Here is a 19,987-nt window from a genome sequence, read left to right as displayed (position 1 = left end):
TTTTATCTCTTACAAACCTGTAAGATGGGACTGAAAATATGGTTTCCTGACAATACAGACTAGGGCCAAAAATATTTTTAAGATGGTAGGTAATATGGTAACCATTTTTTATCTGAGTGAAAGTAATTAATCAAGGACCTTTATATGATATATATACATATGTATCTGTAGCATGTTTTCATTTTTAAGAGTACAGTGATATACATCATTTATTTGATTTTCACTGCATCCTATAAGGTAGATAGTCTTTTCCTATTCTACAAATGGGAAAAACAAGGCCCAAGGGAAGTGATCTTTTGTACAAGTCACATTGAATGACAGTAGGTCAAAGTCCTCCGATGTCTGAGGGTAATGTTTATTTCTATTGAAATCCCTAGTTGATAACTTTAGGTTACATTCATGTGAAAAATATTAACTATCAGTAATAATAACAAAGATTTAAATGATTAAAAATGACTATCTCAAATGATTTTTAATCATTTAATCACAAATAAGATATCGGTTTACTATATAGAATTTTTAAATATTTATTTTGAAAAGACTACATATTTAAAAGTTGCAAGAATACTGTAAGAGTATTCCTGCGTACTATATCTAGGTTCACCAGCATTTAACATTTCGCCACATTTGCTGTATCATTTTCTCTCTCTTTTCCCCTTCCTCTTCCCTTTTGTGATTTATTTTTTTCTGAACCATTTTAGAATAGCTTACATATTTGATGCCTATTTACCTAAACCTTAATGCTTCAGTGTGTGTTTCCTAAGGACAAGAATATTCTCTCACATAACCACAGCACAATTACCCAAATCAGGAAATTTAACATTAATAAAAGCTTTTAATCTAATCTTAAGATTTCCCCAGTAATGTCCCTTATAGCATTTTTTGTTTCCTCTCTAGTACAGGTTCCAGCCTAGGATCACCGTAGTGTGTTTAGTTGTCATGTCTTTTTAGTTTCCTTTAATCCGAATGGTTCTTTAGCCTGGCTTTTTCTTTCAAGTCATTGGCATTTTTGAAGAATACTGCCCAGTTATTTTATAGAATGTTCTTCAACTTGAGTTTGTGTGCTGCTTCCTCATGGTTAGATCCCAGTTATACATTACCCACTATAATACTTCATAGGTTGTGTCTTCAGACTATCTATTGCATCCAGAGGCATATGATGTCTATTTGTTCCAAGTTGGTTGGTGATATTAATTTTGATCACCTGGTCACGGTGTCATCCAGTTTCTCTACTGTATACTTACTGCTTTTTTTTTTCCTTCTAATTAAAAAGCAACCCGTGGGGAGATTAAGACCATAAAAATAATCTATTTCTCATCAAACTTTCCCCCCTAGATTTATCATCCATGATGATCTGTGCATAAAGAAATCTTTCTTAAGATGATTGCGAAATGTTTATTTTCTAACTCAGTTATTCCCTCCACATTTATCAGTTGGCACTCTACTGTTAAGGAAGATTCATTCCTCTCCTTGCATTTATCAGGTCATTTGTTTATCATTATGGGCTAATGGACTTATCATTGAGTGGGCTACAATTCATTCATTACTGTCCATATTTACTTTTGCTTAAGTTTTTCCATGTTTGGCCAGTGGGGATTCTTTCAAGCAGGCTCCTATGTCTTTTTGACATGTCCCTATCATATACACACGTGTTAAAAATATATATACATATATTTGAGGACTTTCCTACGTTCTGACCCATCAAGATGTTCCAGGCTTACATTGTACCTTCTCTTCCCCAGCCCTGAAGGCAACTATTTTTCTAAGGATCTCTGGTTCTTTTTAGTGGAGAATGGCACTTAGAAACTAAGATCCATATATTAAGTGTGCTTATACTACTAGCATGTCGTTTCTTCTAGTCCCTTTCAGCAGATAGAGCTAGAAAATATATTTATATTTTTCTTCTCTATTCCTTACTTCCCATTTCCTCCCCACTCCCTGCTTAGGTAACCAATTTTCTTGTTTTCTGGTTTATCCTTCTTGCCTTTCTTTTTGCAAACGTTAGAAAATGCATGTATGTTTTCCTTCTCATTTTTTTACATAAAAGGTAGCATATTGTGTGTGTGTGTGTGTGTGTGTGTGTGTGTGTGTGTATTCCTAATTCTCTCTCATGTGTTTGTGTTCCTTTTTTTCTTTAAAAAAACTGCTTAGTTCTCCATTATGTATATATACTACAGTTTATTCAACTTACCTCTTACGTTTGAACATTTGAGTGATTTCTACAATTTTGCAATTACAAATGATGCTACCATGAATAATCTTAGGTATAATTATTTTCTACTATTGAGGGTATATTTTTAGGATAACTTAGAAGTGGAAAATTTCTTAGTCAAAGGGTAAATTTTTTTTTTTTTTTTTGGGTATTGCCAAATTACCCTCCATAGGGGTTGTATCAGTTTGCATTCTTACCAGCAATAGATGGGAGTGCCTGTTTGTTCATACTTTGCCAAACAATTTATGGTCAAGCTTTTGAATTTTTGCTAATTTGATGATGGAGAAATAATATCTCAGTGTTGTTTTACTTTGCGTTTGTCTTAAGGTGTTAACATCTTTTCACATGTTTAAGAGCTATTTTTATGTTTTTTTATGAATAGCAATTTATATGTTTTGACCATTTTTCATTGTGTTTTCTTTTGGTTTATTTAATTTTGTAGCTTTTAAAATTGAGAATAAATTTATTTTTATTCTTTCATTGTTATTGATTTATGTGTCTAAAGCTGTATGTCCTATGTGTCTGGATATGTTGTATTTTTACTATCCTTTCCCAAGAAAGTTTGTATTTAACTTACATAATTTGTGTTAGCATTTTCCTATTTTTCCCAAGAGTTATTTAACTTTTTTTTCCAGGTGAAAGGGTTTTAAAAATTTTTTGTTTTTAAATTCCATTTTTTATTCATTGTAATCAGAGGGTATTATTTATTATATTTCTACTTCATGAAATTTACTGAGGTTTTCTTTGTGAACTAGTATTTGATCAGTTTTGAGGATTAGACTTGCACATCAGGGTTTCTTCTTTATTATTAGTATGTAAAGTTTGGTATATATTTGTAAAATTTAACTGATTGGCTTTGTTTTTTAAAGTCTTTCTTATTTTTTAAATTTACTTGTCTGATACTGAGAGCAGTGTATTAGTTTCTTATTGTTAGGATGTTTCTATTTCTCCTTACATCTCCTATAGCTTCTGCTTTATATAGATGGTATTGCTGTGTTATTGGATGGGTAGATGTTTGTGACAGTTATACCTGCACTGTGAATTTTTGCTTTGAGCAACATAAAACATCTTTTGTTTCATTTAATGCTTTTTTAGCCTGAATTTTAGTTTGCTTGATTTTAGGATCCCAACTCCTGGTTTCTTATTGTTTAAGCTTGTCCTGTTTATGTTTGCCTGTCCCTTTATTTTCAGTCTTTTGAAACACTGTTTTAGGCATGTCTCATAATCATTATAGAGTTAGGTTTTGCTCTGTGAACCAATTTGAAAATCTTTTTTTAATTGATAATTTAAGCCAATTTACATTTATTGAGGTGGTTGATATGTTTGACTCAGTGCTGTCATTATTTTATGTTATATTTACTATATGCATTATGCTACATTTAATGTTTTCCTGCTTTGTCTTATGTGCTGTTTTTAATTAAACTTTTAATTTTGCTATAATTGTCAATTACCATGCAATTATAACAGAGAGATCTCATGTACTCTTTACCTTGTTTCCCCGATGGTAACATCTTGCAAAGCTGTAGTACAATATCACAACCAGGATATTGCATTGTAACTGTCAAGATACAGAACAATTTCACTACCACAAGGATCCCTCACATTGCTCTTTTATACCTACTTTTCTCCTGCTACTTTTGTCCTTGACCCCTAGCAAGCACGAATCTGTTCTCCATATCTGTAATTTCATCCTTTCAAGAATGTTCTATAAATGTAATCATATGACCTTTTGGGATTGGCGTTTTTGACTCACCATAATTCTCTAGAGAGTCATAGAGGTTGTTGCATGTACCAGTAGTTTTTCATTTTTATTTTTGAGTAATATTCCATGGTATGAATGTACCATATGTTGTTTAACCATTCACCTTTTGAAGGACATCTGTGTTTTTTTTTTTTTTCCCAGTTTTTGGCCATTAAAAATAAGGCTGCTATAACAACTCAATAACAAAAAACAACAACCTGATGGAAAAATGGGCGAAGGACTTAGACATTTCTCCAAAGATTTACAAATGGCTAATAAGCACATGACAAGATACTCAACACAACTAATCATTAGGGAAATGCAAACCAAAACCACAGTGAGATACTACTTCAGTATCAAACACACACGGGGGGGGGGGGGAGAAAGAGAGAGTGAGAGAGAGAGAGAGAGAATAACAACGGCTGGTGAGGATGCAGAGAAATTGAAACCCTGGTTAGTGGGAATGTAAAATTGTGGAGCTGCTATGGAAAACAGCATGACAGTTTCTCAAAAAATCCAAAATAGAATTACCATATGATCCAGCAGTCTCACTTCTGGTTGTATGCCCTAACGGTTTGAAAAGATGTTGAAGAGATATTTGTACACCTGTGTTCATAGTAGCTTCATAGCCAAAAGGTGGGAGCAGTCCAAGTATCATTAACAGATAAATGGATAGACAATTTGTGGTATATACAAACAATGGAATATTATCCAGCCTTAAAAAGGAAGGCAGCTCTGGCACATGCTACAACATGAAAAAAACCTTGAGGACATTACGCTAAATGAAATAAGCCAGTCACAAAAAAGACAAATACTGTGATTCCACTTACATGGGGTACTGAGAATAGTCAAAGTCATAGAGACAGAAAGTAGAATTGTGGTTTCTAGGGGTTGGAGGGAGGGGGAAATGGAGAGTTATTGGTTACTGTTTAATGGGCACAGAGTTCAGTTTTGTAAGATGGATGATGGTGATGGTTGCATGGCAATGTGAATGTACTTAATGCTACTGAACTGTACACTTAAAAATGGATAAGATGGTAAATTTTATGTGTATTTTACCACATTTAAAAATAATTTTAAAAGAAAGGGAACTATTAAAGAGGACCTGGAAGAGTGTATGTGTGTGTATGTGTATGTGTGTTGGGGGGGGTAGGGGGGTGGGTAGAAGCCAGACATTTGTGTACAGGTTTTTATATTAGTATAGTTTTCATTTCTCTGGGATAAATACCTAGGATTGCATATGGTAATTGCATATTTAGTTCTTTTAAGAAACTGCCAAACTGAGTGGCTATACCATTTTACATTTCTACCAGCATTATATGAGTGCTCCAGTTTCCTGGCATCTTTGCCAGCCTTTGGTGTGGGCATTTTTTATTTTAGCCAGCCTGATAGGTGTGTTGTGATATTTCACTGTACTTTTAACTTGCATCTTCCTAGTCACCAGTGATGTTGAAAATTTTTCATGTGATTATTTGCCATCTGTAGAGCCTATCTGTTGAAGTGCCACTTCATGTCTGTTGCCTATTTTTTTTTATTGTCGAGTTTTAGGAATTCTTTATATATTCTGGATACTAGTCTTTTTGTTGGATATGTAGTTTGTAAATGTTTTCTCCTTTCCTGTAGCTTGTCTTCTCATCCTTTTAACAGGGTATTTTGCAGAGCGAAAGTTTTTAATTTTGATCTAGTCCAAGTTACCTTTTTTAAAAATGGATTATGCTTTTGTTGTCAAATCTAAAAACTTTTTACCTAGCCCCAGATCTTAAAGATTTTCTTTTATGTTGTTTTCTAAAAGTTTTACAATTTTATGTTTTTGACATTAAGTCTGTGAGCCTTTTGAGCTATTTTTTATATAAGATGTGACACTTAGGTTGAGGTTTATTTGATATTTGCTTATGAACGTCCAACTACCCCAGCACTATTTGTTGAGAAGTCTATCTTTCCTTCATTGAATTGTCAAAAATCAGTTGGACATATTTGTGTGGGTCTATTTCTGGGCTTTTTATTCTGTTCTATTGATCTGTGCATCTGTCCCTCTGTCAATACTACACAGTCCTGATTACAGTAAATATATCCTAAGTCTTGAAGTTAAGTAGACAAATTCTCTTAACTTTATTCTTTTTCAAATTGTTTTAACAATTCTAATTATTTTGCCTTCTACATAAATGTCATGCATATGTTGAACCTTTTCTATCTTCTTTTAATCACTTGCTCTCTGATCATTTTAAATTCTCTAATTTTTGATCTGTTAGATATTTTTATCTTTTCCTAAATTTCCCTTATTAAACTTTCATTTAAATATATTCTTTTCATTACTTATAATTTATTCTTCGTTTATTCGACACTTTGAGTTTGGTCAGTTTTTGTTGCATTTTTTTCTTGTTTTTGGTTGTGTGTGTGTGTGTTTTGGTTCACTTCTTAGTTTTTAAATTTCTGATTCCTGATTCCAGGTGAGTGCACACATGTGTGTATGTATATATGTGTTTGTGTGTATATGTATCTCCAAATGCTTGTCCAGGGTACTTAATTCAGCTTAGAGTGTTTTCTCACAACTTTTATGTGTTTCATAGTTGGTTATTTGATGTGAATTTTATCAGCTGGGATGTTTGTATTTCCATTTTCATGTTTTCTTCCTATAGGAGTTTTATATGGAGTTTAATTTTTTTCCTAGCCCTTGGCATTTCATGGGTTGTGTTACTATTTCAAGAGCACCCTTTCATGGGAGTTTGTGAAATACAGTTTTTAGAATGGATGATGGTGATGGTGGAGTGGGGAAAGTAGGATAGGATTAACCTGTCTTGTGTATTTGTTATTTTTTTCCTCTGTCGTTGGATCCTTAATTTCTCTCTCTCCCTTCTTTTCTTGCACTGTGATATCTGTGAAGAGCACATCCATTTTCAATGTATATTTTTCATTTGTAGAAATGACACTTTTTCTAAGACTGCCACTTTGGGTTTTGCTCACTTGTGAGCCCCTTCCCTATGGCCAGTGCTGTATACCACCAAATACTGCCTTGAGCTCATATTTCAGCACTTAGTGTTATACTTCTTCTTTCTGGAAGTGATTTTGTGTGTACTTTGCATCCTGAACTCTCCTTTATTTCATGGAGTCTCCAAGCCTCCTTTCATCCAACTCTCTGCATCCACAGGCTCATAGTAACTATTGTTAGACTTTTAATTGTTTTACTTGTAAGTAAATTGAAGTTTGTCATATTCTCTGTTTCCTAGTAATGCTGATTGTATGGGTCACGTGTGATTTAATTTGTGCTTCTTGATGACCTTATAGGTTTTGAGGGGAGGACGTGTGGAGAGATTCAGATTCAAATGGCTGTCATTATCCTTCATACTCAGACTCTTCTAGAACGTAATAATTTACTGACCAAAAAGTACTCCATAATTCTTTTTATTTTTATTTTTTTTGAGACAGAGTGTCACTTTGTTGCCCTGGCTAGAGTGAGTGCCGTGGCATCAGCCTAGCTCACAGCAACCTCAAACTCCTGGGCTTAAGCAATCCTACTGCCTCAGCCTCCCGGGTAGCTGGGACTACAGGCATGCGCCACCATGCCCAGCTAATTTTTTTTTTATATATATTTTAGTTGGCCAGCTAATTTGTTTCTATTTTTAGTAGAGACGGGGTCTCACTCTTGCTCAGGCTGGTCTCGAACTCCTGACCTTGAGCAATCCACCCGCCTCGGCCTCCCAGAGTGCTAGGATTACAGGCGTGAGCCACAGCGCCTGGCCGATATAGTAAAATTATAATGTAAATGGTAACTTTCTTCTTATAACCATGACAATAAAAATTGTTGGACTTGGATTATAGTTCTCAATAATTATTTTCTTCACATATGTGAAATGTAGGGACAGGCATAGGAATCATATGTTTCAACACTAGAAAGGATACCAAATACTAATTGTACTGCAGAGAATATTAGAGCTGAAAGAAAAGTTAGAGGAAGTCTAATCTAACCTAATATATCATTCTACAGATGAGGTTAAGGAAGACGAAGTAATTTTCCCACAGTTGCCCTGAGAGTTAGTAGTAGGGATGGACCTGGAAACAAGTTCTCCTGGCTCCCTGTCCTAGTGCCTCTTCCATTAAATGGCCCCATCTCTGGTTCAGCCTTTGGTAGGTTAAACATCATCATAACCTTTTTCCTGTTGAGACAAAATACGTTAAATCACTTACCTAAGATTCCGCATGTAGTAAGTGGCAAAAGTAGGTCAGGAAGAAGATCAGGAGGAAGATCAGGAGCCTTCTTAAGCATCATTCATTCACTGTAATGCATATGCTGCGTATATTAGCTGGTTGACTTCCTCTCTGTCTTCTCTAAAATATTTAATGAACATCTGAAATATTTTGGATGAAGTAATGGGGTTGTAGTGTTCTCAACAGAGTTCACATCAAGTGCAATTCATTTTATTTTATTATTATTAATATTTTTTGCAGTTCATTTTAAAGTCATGAGTGTGGCTCAGTTTTTTGATGGTGACACTGGTGCAAGTTTACAGGTCTTTTTGAAAACAAAGGTTTACTGCTAGGCTTTTCTTCTGTATCTCCAGAGCAAGTGTTAGGTCTTGGACTAACTGAACCATCCAACTTCTGTCTGCTTGAATATCTCAGGGCTGAGTACTTGCTGTTGTAGTTTCCTGGCTATTGACAAGAGGCTTATCCTTCAAATTCTTCTTTGGGTGCTCTTGAAATGTATACCTCCTGTATGCCAGGGTTGTCTCATGTTGAATTTTCTTTGTGAGTGAAGGGCAGAATGTTCTTCTCTGCTTTGCCAATAGCATTTTCCCATATACACTCAGGGAAAGTTTTTCCTCCTCTCAACTGAGCTCAAAAGTCTTAACTGGAGTACTTCAGAAATAGGCCTGGCTTATACTTTTATAAAAACAAGCAGAGTCTGTGCAACTCATAGCTTGGAATAGCACTGATGGTCTGAGTTTCTCCAAGGCAAGCACGTGGATAGTGCTACCAAAGATCACATGTATGGCACTTGGATTCCCACTTGCTAAGGCAAGGGGGTGCCATCCCTTGCTTTGGTGAAAGTGAAAGGGGTGTCTTGGGAAAAGAGAGGCTGGTGTCCACTGGCAGAAAAGGCTGATGGCATGTGGAAGGTGTGATGTGGGAAACTGGACCTCAGGATGCCTCAATGTCATCCATTCTACAGCCTTGAAGGGAGAAAAGTTGGATTTTCTAATTTTTTCTAGGTGAAATATGCTGATATGTACATATGAAAAATAATAAAAGTAATAATTGAAAATGATAACAGAAAAATATTGAAACTAGAATTTGCATAGAACTCTGTCCTGAATGTGACATATTTGCATACTTTGGAATTTCCCTAGAGGAACCTCTGTACCTCATCTCTCTGTCCCCAAGAGCCCTAAGCTGAGTTGCTTGCTTGTACTGAGGTGGGAAGAGTCAGGATTCTTTCTCCTGGCCAGGGTGGGCCTAGTAGAAAGGGGAGAGATGGCCTTGTTCTGTAAAGGTCTCATCAGGGGTGAAACTTACTCAACCAGCATGTGATATGGATCTGAAGAGCAGTGGAGCCTAGGATTTTTTCCTCTTTGCTCCATAACATCACACATACCCACCCTTCTTTCTTGTGGGGTAAGAAAAAACAAGTAAAATGGACTCATATTTTGGTTTCTGGGACTGTAAAGCAGTTTCTGCCTGTCCTCCATAAATTTCCCTAACACTGGATCTTTTTCTCTCCTCTCTTCCCTGTGTTTTACCTAAAGTATAAAATCACGGTTTGCAGTACAGGCTTTGAGACCAGATGGACAGTGAGGTGTGACATCTTATTAAAACTCTTAGTAATGGAGTTTCCTATCTATTAAATTAAGCTATATTACTGTCCAGGTGATTATGAAGATTAAATTATATAATATGTATGGAATGATTAGCATATTGTCAGGCATGAGTAAGCTCTCAATAAATGGCATCTATTGTTATCATAGTAGGTAATCTCTATATAGTACCTAGAATTGTGTTTGGCATTAAGCAGCCAAGAACTGGTAAAAATTATTATATTACTAATTTTAGTGGCTTGTGAGGACCTTCAAACTCAAACTGACCTACTTCCTAGGGAGATGTGCCAAACATTTTATATTTTCTTTCAATATCTGACCAAATAGTCTGGGAGTAAGTGAGCAGTGTGATTACAATAAGACACAACATTGCTTGTGGCTTTTTGTTTTCTGATGGTCCTATGAATAATTGAAGTTTTACTTCAGAAAGCAAGAAGCACATCCCAGTAAATAGGCCCAGTTCTTATATGGGGCAAGACTTTTTAACAGTTACATTGCAATTGAATTAGATAAGTCACTTATTAACTATGCTACCATCTATCCAGCAAGGCCTTCAATAAGGTTCAGCACATGGGTGCCTTAAACCTTAGTTTTTGTTTTGTTTTTCTAATTAAGAAAAAATATAGAAAGCAAATAGAAATACAATGTGGAGCTTTCTTGGAATCTCTCTTGGGCAGTACCATTAGGATAGTGACGAAGAACTTGGTTTTGAATCTGGGTCTGTCCCCTACTAACATTGTGGCCTTGGGCCAGTCACTTTCTCTCTTTGAGCCTTAGCTTCCCTATCCATACAATGGGGATACTATAATAATAGCGCCATTGAAGGGTTACTGTACTAACTATAATACGGTTACTGTAACTAGTTACTCTACTAACTAGTCCATAATTCACAGGAAGCACTTTGTTCAGTGCCTAGTATTTCAGTCAGTTTGTTATTATTATTTTTATCTCCTCCTTTCAGCAGCCAAAAGGATTTTCTTTGGAGGCATCATGACCCATTAAGAGATTCTAAGTTAAGAGGGCCCAGCCGGTGCTACTAAAGCCTTATACTGGCGGCCTCAGGCCAATGTGACCTCAGGGGTGCTTGCAGAGTAAAGGCTGTTTTTTGTTTGCTTGTTCGTTATTTTGGAAATGAACTTTTCTCGCCCTCTTGGTTTCAGTATTCGGGATTTCACACGGAAAGATCGGAATCGGATCACGACAGCCAGTGGGGCGGAAGTCCCCTGACCGACACGGCCTCTCCGCAGCTCCTGGACCCCGCGGACAGGCCGGGCTCGCAGCACGACGCGTCCTGCGCCTACAGGCAGTTCCCCGACCGCAGCGCTCTCTGCTACGGCTTCGCGCTCGACCATTCCAGACTGGTGGAGGAGAGGCATTTCCACAGCCCCGCCTGTGAGGGAGGCCGGTGTGAGGCAGGCAGGTACTTCCTGGGCACGCCGCAGGCCGGGAGGGAGCCCTGGTGGAGCTCTCGCGCAGGCCTGCCCCTGCCCAAGGCCTCCCCGGAGAGCAGAGAAGCCTACGAAAACAGCATGCCTCACATCGCGGCCGCCCCCCGGCTCCACGGTAAGAGCAGCCCGAAGGACTCCCGGCCGGGGCCTTAGGCCCCTGGGCGGGGTTAGTGCACTCTAGGTGTGACACTGGAGTGACCCGGGTAGTTTTCTCCTTTGATTTACACATCAGAAACGCCAACCAATGGGATTGAAAAAACCAAGTCCACAAAATTAAATGCAATAATTTTGCGAATGTTTGACAAATACATTTATTTTGGGCGAGTAGAAACGATTCCCTTTTAAACATCAAAAAGTGTAGAAATTAAGTTAAAGTTAATTATCGAGTAAGTCTATTGAATTTGTAGTGAGCATGCATTTAAATTTCTCATGTATTATTTTCTTCTGTATTCTCATACTCCAAATGTGGACTTGAAGAGTCTGCGGGCTCATTTAGTTATAGCAGTGTTTCTCAGTGAGGGCACTATTGGTGTGTGGGAGAGCGCTAGTCTTTGTTTTATGGACTATCATGCACATCACAGATGCTTAACCCCTCTGAACATTAAATGCCAGTAACTGCCCCTCCTATCCCCCATTGTTATGACAACCCACAATGCCCCCTGTGGGTAAAGGATAGAGTGATATGTAAAACCCACTGAGATTTTTCACCTACGGATCATTATATGGCTTTACAAACACATCGAAATGGGCACTGCAGTTAAAGCCTTGATTGTTAGAAATGCTTGTCTTTGTTCATTTCAAAATAAGCTGGTGAAGGAGGGCCCATTTTGTTCATTTCAAGCTTGGCTCCAGGCAGATATTTGAAATCTTCTGTATTTCATTAAAAGTCAGTGACATTAGGATTGATGTGAAGGCCCTAGTACTATTCTTCTTGTCTTTAGGATGCAAAATGTGCCAGAGAATGTTGTTTCCATTCATAGAGTCGTCTGTCATATACCACCCAGACACTGAGTAATTTTAATCTGTTTCCATCCTTGCTTTTTATTTTTCTGATTTTATTTTGAGTATCTATAGTTTGGTAGACTGGTAATGGAAACCCAGAGCAAAGGGCAATTGCCTGCCGAGTGAAGTGAAAATCCTGGCTTAACCTACAGGATCTGAAAGAAAATATTAGAAATAAAATAAGAAGAAAAGCAAAAAGGAAAGCAGTGAATAGTGTGATCCAGGTCCTCTCTGCTGCATTAGGCAGCTTACAGCTTTCATATATCCCTACCTGTTTCTCTTCTCTCTTTTTATATAGACTTCAGACTGTTTTGAGAATAATTTAGTTTATGGAATATATGTTGGATGCACCACTCCTCCATATTAGATCTCTCTCCTTAATTCTCAACAGGTTATTAAAATTATAAATATTTATTTTTTACCTTGTTTCAGAAACAATCTAAGATAACTGACCTACTATATGATTACCTGTGAGGCCGAGATATTTACCCCTAGGTTTGATGAGATAAATTTATATTTTGATTGGGACAAGATATATCTATATCTGTCCATGCTTTTATATATACATTTAGCAATATTAACATTTTAGATGATTTATTTGGAATTGAGAGAGTAGTTCAGCCTATATATTGTCTGCCTCAAACCCAATTGAAAGTATTTTCTAAGCATCAATTTAACATGACACTGCCCTAGAAAATAACATAAACCAAACTGTATGCATCCTCCTTTTATTCTCAGCCAGACATGTCCAACAATGGGTAGACATGGAGAAGCATAAAGATACTTTACCATTTTGCTAGTTGGCATTCACAACCCATGAACAAGGTTTATCTTCTGAGAAACTTGTTATAAACTTTATTTGCATGTAAAGTTCCTTGATTTTATATGAGCTTGTGTCTGTTTCAAATATTGGTGCATATATTAAAAATAAAAGACTTAAGGTTTATTTTATTAGGAAAAATAAATACTTAATTTTGTTTTGGTGAAATTTGAGACCATTTACTGTTTTCTTTTTCTAATTTCTAGGGCGAGGTCATTGGGATGAAGATAGTGTGGTCAGTTCTCCGGACCCCGGATCGGCCAGTGAATCAGGTGACCGATATCGCACTGAGCAGTATCAAAGTAGCCCACACGAACCTAGCAAAATTGAAACTCTGATAAGAGCCACTCAGCAAATGATTAAAGAAGAAGAGAACAGATTGCAGCTAAGGAAAGCCCCATCAGACCAACTGGCTTCCATTAATGGAGCTGGGAAAAAACACTCCCTCTGTTTTGCAAACTACCAACAGCCCCCACCAACAGGTGAAGTCTGCCATGGCTCTGCTCTTGCCAACACTTCACCATGTGACCACATCCAACAGAGAGAGGGAAAGATGTTGAGCCCCCATGAAAACGACTATGACAACAGTCCCACTGCACTGTCTCGGATAAGTAGCCCCAATTCGGATCGCATTTCAAAATCCAGTTTGATCCTGGCTAAAGACTATCTACATTCGGATATGTCTCCTCACCAGACAGCAGGAGACCATCCTGCCGTCTCTCCAAACTGCTTTGGCGCTCACCGGCAGTATTTTGATAAGCATGCTTACACATTAACTGGATATGCCCTGGAGCACTTATATGACAGCGAAACCATTAGAAACTATTCCTTGGGCTGTAATGGCTCACACTTCGATGTAACTTCCCATCTAAGGATGCAGCCAGACCCAGCACAAGGACACAAGGGAACATCTGTTATAATAACCAATGGAAGCTGATGTTTTTCTAAAATATTTTATTCTTTAAGATCTCTGAGACATATTTATAGTTTAATACCCCATTACCAGCATTTACTTTGCTACAGATTGTTAGAGAAGGTAATTTAAGTTACTGGGTATTTGATATGTGTTCCTATAAAATCAAAGAAGACATAGCACTAGCATTCAGGGTTATATAGAGATAATGGAGCAAAACTGAATTCACAAATTGCCCCTCTAATTATGGGAACCAGAATAGGTAAATTTTGAGTTGAAAAATACTTATGTAGATCAAATGGGCAGATACACCACGTGAAGGGACTGATGAATGATAACATTGCATTGTGATGATCCAGTGATCCTCATACGCATAGTCACGAGCACAAACTGCTGCATGTACTTTACATGCAGAAATACAAAGTATGTACCATAAACACACCAAAAAATGGGTAAATATCCTTGACTCTAGCACAATAAGCTTCTTAAAGACATTTCCATTCCAAAAATAACTAAGAAACAGAGGGATACACCTTGTAAACTGATTTATTCTTTGTGGTTTCAAACCAGCCAGCTCATTTGGTTCAGGCATAAATTAAAGAAATGGTTCTGGATGTGATACAAGAATGAGTTTTCACCTGGTATCCATTATAAGCAATCAGGAAGTGGTAATTTTTCACCTTACTTTTGAGTTAGACAAGGATCAAGATTGCACTGACATAGCAGTAAGGATTTTTCTAAGTAAAAGCACTGAGGTATTGGGACACACATCAAAAACCTGATGTGCTCACTTGGAAGTAGTTTGGTGAAAGTGGAAAGGCCAGAGGCAGAGTGAAATAAAACCATATCTCAAAAAAAAAGAATTTAAGTCTCAGATAGGTAAATGAGGTAGGTATTTGCGGTTTGCTTAAAAAACCAACCAAATAAAAAATTCAAACCAATTCACCAAGAAAAAAAGGCTGATAAGCAGAAAAATAAGGCAAACCAATGAAGTGCTACATGATAGCAGTGTAAGAGTTTGAAAACATTTCAAAGCACAGATGTGTCAATGTGACAACATGTGGAAAGCCTCAGGGGAGAGTCTAAGTGACAAGCTTAGGCTACTAGACAAGTGGATAAAGGGCAAGAGTAGTACTCTGACTGAAGGAATAGGCAAAGTGTTCATTTTCCTTATTGTTTGTATGCAGGAAACTTGGTCTTAGGTCTGTGTGGTATAGGAGAAAGGCCAGCTGACTAGATCTCTAGTTTCCAGTTCTGACCCTGCCTATCACTCACTATGCCTGGGCTCCAGTTTTCTGGTCTGTAAGGCAGCTCTAACCTTCTGTGGTTCATTGGTACAGCAGGACTGCACTTGTCAACTAGTTAACTGTCTGCTCTGCATTGTCAAGACTATCATTCTGGTTTTTCTGCACACATACAGAGGTCTACATGCTTTGTAACTTAAGCAGGTGTGTGGGCTCTTTTAGGCATGTATAGTTACAGACGACTTTCCAGATTCAGCCAAAATGTAGATAGTAGAAGTTTACAAGGGAGAAGAAAAATAGGATGGTTTATTTAATGTACTATTCTCTAGTAATCAAAGCAAAATGGCTTAAGTGATTAGAGAAGTCTCATAGGTAATATTTCCTAGGAGTCCCATGCCTGAAACCCTTGCCATATTCAAGGAGGGGAATGTACTGGAAGAACTTAACAATTTTGAAAACAGAACATGACATTGAATACTCAGGGATTAGTACCACATTTTCATCATTTAACACAGTTATTTGACAGTCCATAGGGAGGTGACAATCTGAATAATAATAATTATGAGAGATGAGTACTGAGTTGTTTGTACATGAGAGAAGAGGCTACATATAATTAAATAACTGCAACATTTGTGCTATAAATGCAAAAAAGTGCAAGTAAGTGAAGAAAGTTAGTGGTTGTATATGTTTTCAAGAAGTTCAAAATACAGTTGACCCTTGAACAACACAGGTTTGAACTACATTGGTCCACGTATACGTGGCATTTTTCAACTAAACGTGGATTGAAAATACGGTATACCGAGGATGCCAGACCTGCGTAGACAGAGGGCTGACTTTTTGTATATGCGGGGTGGGCTCCACAGAGTTAATGGCGAGGACTTGAGTATGCATGGATTTGGGTATGTGAGGGCAGTCCTGGAACGAATCCACCATATACTGAGGGACGACTGTACAATAAAAACTAAATTTTGAACTATACAATAAAAAAGGTATTCAGTAATTTTGAGGAAACCTCTGGAATACTCAAATGGATTTTTGATCAATTTGCAACACAAAGCAATGTTTTAGGAATACTAAAGGTTTTGTAGAACTCTGTAGATGGATAAATGTTTCAAAGGCAAATATCTGTTGAATATGGTGTATTCTAAAAAGGAAATTTATACAGATGGGTTTTACTGATGGATATACATTCTACTAAATGTGTCAGGGAGAGATGCTAAAAGAGAAATGAAAACTTAAAAACCAAGGGAAATGAGTTGATATTAAAGAAATGACTGTCACTAAAGGAATTTCAGTGGAATTTTTATATGGAGGATAGTAAATTTATGGAAGAAAAATTATGAACTCAATAGATGGGGGTAATCAGAAGGAATAATTCTTTTAAAATGGTATGACCAGTATTTTTAAGGGAAGACAGAACTACCTAAATTATATCTTGATTAAAAATTGTGGTAGTTTGACCCCAAAACCATTAAAAAAACATTTTTTAAATTTACTGAATGCCAATAATTTCATAGTAGCAGCTTCATTATATTCCATATAATGCCTTGTAGGCTCACAGTATTATATAGCTTACATTTTTTGCAATATGGCATGATTATTACAAAAAGACCCAAAGTAAGTTAAGATATTTTAGGACAAGGTACCTTCTTAACATACATGTAAATGTGTTAAAATGTATTTATAATCTACATCATTTTGTTCTGTGCAGGAACCTATTTCCTCATAACAAAGATGTCATCTGTATCTTTAAAAATATAGGATGTAAAATAAATATGTTTCCAATAACTTAATCAGTTAAAATTAAACAAATTGGCTTTAGTTTTAATTCTTGATTTCCATAACTTTGCTAAATGCTGAGGACCATGAAACTTGAGTGAGAGAGAGAGAAGCATCATTTTTGTATCACGTTGGGGATTCATAAATGTGCTAAATCTAATTATTAGTAAACTATGTATCAATTCATTAGATGATACATAGCTCACTCTTTCTAGTAATAGTAAAAATATCTTTATTGCCCATTTCACCTGCCCTCCTTAATTTAAAAAATTGGATGACCAAAGAAATAAATGACTATTTCCCCAATTTTCTTTGAGAAAATTCTGTTAAAACCATTATTGAGAATATACAGATTTATTGTCTTATTTTGAGATGCATAATAGTAATGTCACAATCACTACAGGCCAGATATTTAGGTGTGCTTCAGCTCCACAAGTCTTTTGTCATAATATGCTGAATATAATGTGCTAATTTTTCTAAACTGTAATTGCCTGATAAAAGATAATATAGCTGTGCTGATGTGACATTCAAAATGAGACAGGTAGCAGAGGGGGTATAGCTCAGTGGTAGAGCATTTGACTGCAGATCAAAATGAGACAGGATGCAATAAATTATTTGCCTTCAGTGTTTATACAGAAAAACCACTTATTCTTTCTTGGTTATATTTTATAGGGCTAAAATATTTCCATTGGACTCTACACCCTGCTGTCACATGCTGCCGCTAGGCAGAGAATCCCACTTAAAATAACCTTTAATGGGATCCTCTAAAAAGGATAAGATGCTCCAATTTTCATTTCTTTTTTTTTTTAAATGAGGAATGAGGATCAATTCTAATGCAAGATCATTTGGAAAATGTGCATAGATATTTTAAAATAAAATAAGAGACATCCTCCCCTAACATCTAGACCAAATAAGTTTGATAGAAGACATTACAGCTAAAGAGACATTTCGAATAAAGATTTGATATTTTATAGTTTGCTCTTTTTCAAGAGCAGGACATTACTAAGATATTCAGTGCAATTCTATTAGTCCTAGCAGTATTTGGAAGTGACAGAGTGAATGCTGTTATTTGGAAAACTGAGTATTTGGGAGTCACTCACCTTGCGCAGTGGAATAGCTTACACTTTAATACAGTCTTTCTGATTTAAAAAGTTTGAATGCCCAGATTTGGCTCCCTAGTCCACTCAAATCATACATGTAGACTTACACCCTATTTTCTGAATGACTTAAGAAAATAATATGAATCCTGCAGTCCTCCAAATAAGTGATTGAACTTTCATGTAAATGTCAAGTTTTTGTGAATAGGGATTTATATCTAAGACAGCAAAACCTATTGGCTAGTTCTCACTGTGAAATGTATTGTGGATAAAACATTCATTATCATTCTAAATTTTAAATGGGTGACAAAACAGCTATGAACATGTGCAAAAATGTTTCAGACCTAGAAAGTGTTCTTGGAGGAAATTTACATGTGGTGCTCATTTCTTGTGCACAAGGGCTGTATGGATAGTGGTTCACTGAAAAAGTAAGGTTGTACGCATTTCCAAGTAGGGGTTTGTCCAGAGTTCCTTCTCTAAAACTGTGTGCAGAAAGATACACACACACACACACACACACATACACGATTTTTATATTATCCTGGAAATTCATAAAAATGTGCCATTTCACACAAGAAATCCTAATTGATAATTTTAAACTAAACGTTTGTAGTTTTATTTATTGCAATTTTACTGCATGGGACTTTGCTTTCATAAATCCATGTGGGGGAGTTTATCCTAATTTGCTGATCTGGGACACATTTAATCATGGTTGAATTTACACCCAACAACCCTGGTGTGTTTACATTTCAAAGAAATAAAATTGGCGTGGAAAAGTTTTTAGAAGTACTGTAACTTTTCCCCCCTTTTTTTCCAGAGGAAAATATTTCAAAAAATGAAGCATATAAATAGGCACTTCAAAAAAGATAAAATATTTTATGTTTGTTTTTTGACCGACATGCTATAAAAAGGATTATATTTGTGAGAAAAGATACTGATTGCCAATATTTCAAATACCATCTTGCAATGTATAGTTTTTAGTGACATTGTAGTATAAAGCTGTAATTTAAACTTTTACTTTGGAATGTAAAGTAGAAAATACTAGCTATGTCAATGATATCTTGCAAAGTGTTCCCATTTATAATTATTTATATTGTAAATAGCTTTCTAAAGTAAATTCGAAGTTAATGTGCATAAAATGTATTTATTATGTGAGGATTTTTTGGTTTAAAATATAGTTACCAATATGCAGTTTGAGTCTGAATTATTCATTAAAAGAAGAATCTCTACAGGACAAAACACACTGTCAACTACTACTATAAAAAAACAAGAACCATTTTAGCTTTAGATACTGTTGGAATGGGTAGCAATACACCCGGGGACACCCCCCCCCCCCACACACAAACAAATACATACACATTTTAAGAGATGTAGGAATAGAAGCTTACACACATGCACGCAACTATTAATAGGTCTGATTTTTATTAGACACTGGAGAATGGGTTTTCAATGTTTCATTAGGACATCTTAAGCAGGACTCCTTTGGTCTTCACTTTGCTAAATAAAGCATGAAATTTGAAAATACAGATTACATTTTTAATGCCTAAGTGAAAAGAAAACCTATAATATTGAGATTCTTTAGTTTTCTGTCATTCAAAAACAAATTAAAAACACTTCCTGAATAATTTTTGTTTTGGAATCCAAAGTATTTTTAAAATTTATCATTAGGAATTACGGTCAGACAAAATAAATTTCCAGGTTGTTTCCTCTTAAGCATTTTTTTAGTACCCAACATATTTTTCTTTTTTTCCTCCAGGAACTTCTGATTTACCCTGATGTGTTTCAGAAATTGTTAGCCATTGGCCAATTCAACAAGCCTACACAATATCTTTTTAATTCAATGGAAATGTGGTTTGTATTTTATAAAGCTTTTTTTTTTTTTTTTGAAACAGAGTCTTACTCTGTTGCCTGGGCTAGAGTG

General features: G+C 36.1%; 1 protein-coding gene across 1 annotated transcript in view; it reads left to right on the top strand.

Moving 5' to 3' along the window:
• SIM1 (SIM bHLH transcription factor 1) overlaps positions 1 to 14,529 on the top strand; it is a 67,089-nt gene extending 52,560 nt beyond the window's left edge. Inside the window, exons 10-11 of the mRNA XM_045544078.1 lie at positions 10,924 to 11,326; positions 13,240 to 14,529. Coding sequence (XP_045400034.1) covers positions 10,924 to 11,326; positions 13,240 to 13,970 — 1,134 coding nt within the window. The 3' untranslated portion in view covers positions 13,971 to 14,529. The remainder of the gene's footprint in view (positions 1 to 10,923; positions 11,327 to 13,239) is intronic.
• Positions 14,530 to 19,987: the final 5,458 nt, after the last annotated feature.

This window comes from Lemur catta, chromosome 2 (genome assembly GCF_020740605.2).
Source record: "Lemur catta isolate mLemCat1 chromosome 2, mLemCat1.pri, whole genome shotgun sequence".
Taxonomy (NCBI): Eukaryota; Metazoa; Chordata; class Mammalia; order Primates; family Lemuridae; genus Lemur; species Lemur catta.
Note: the sequence above shows the minus strand (reverse complement) of the source record. Positions and strands in the feature narration are given on the sequence as shown.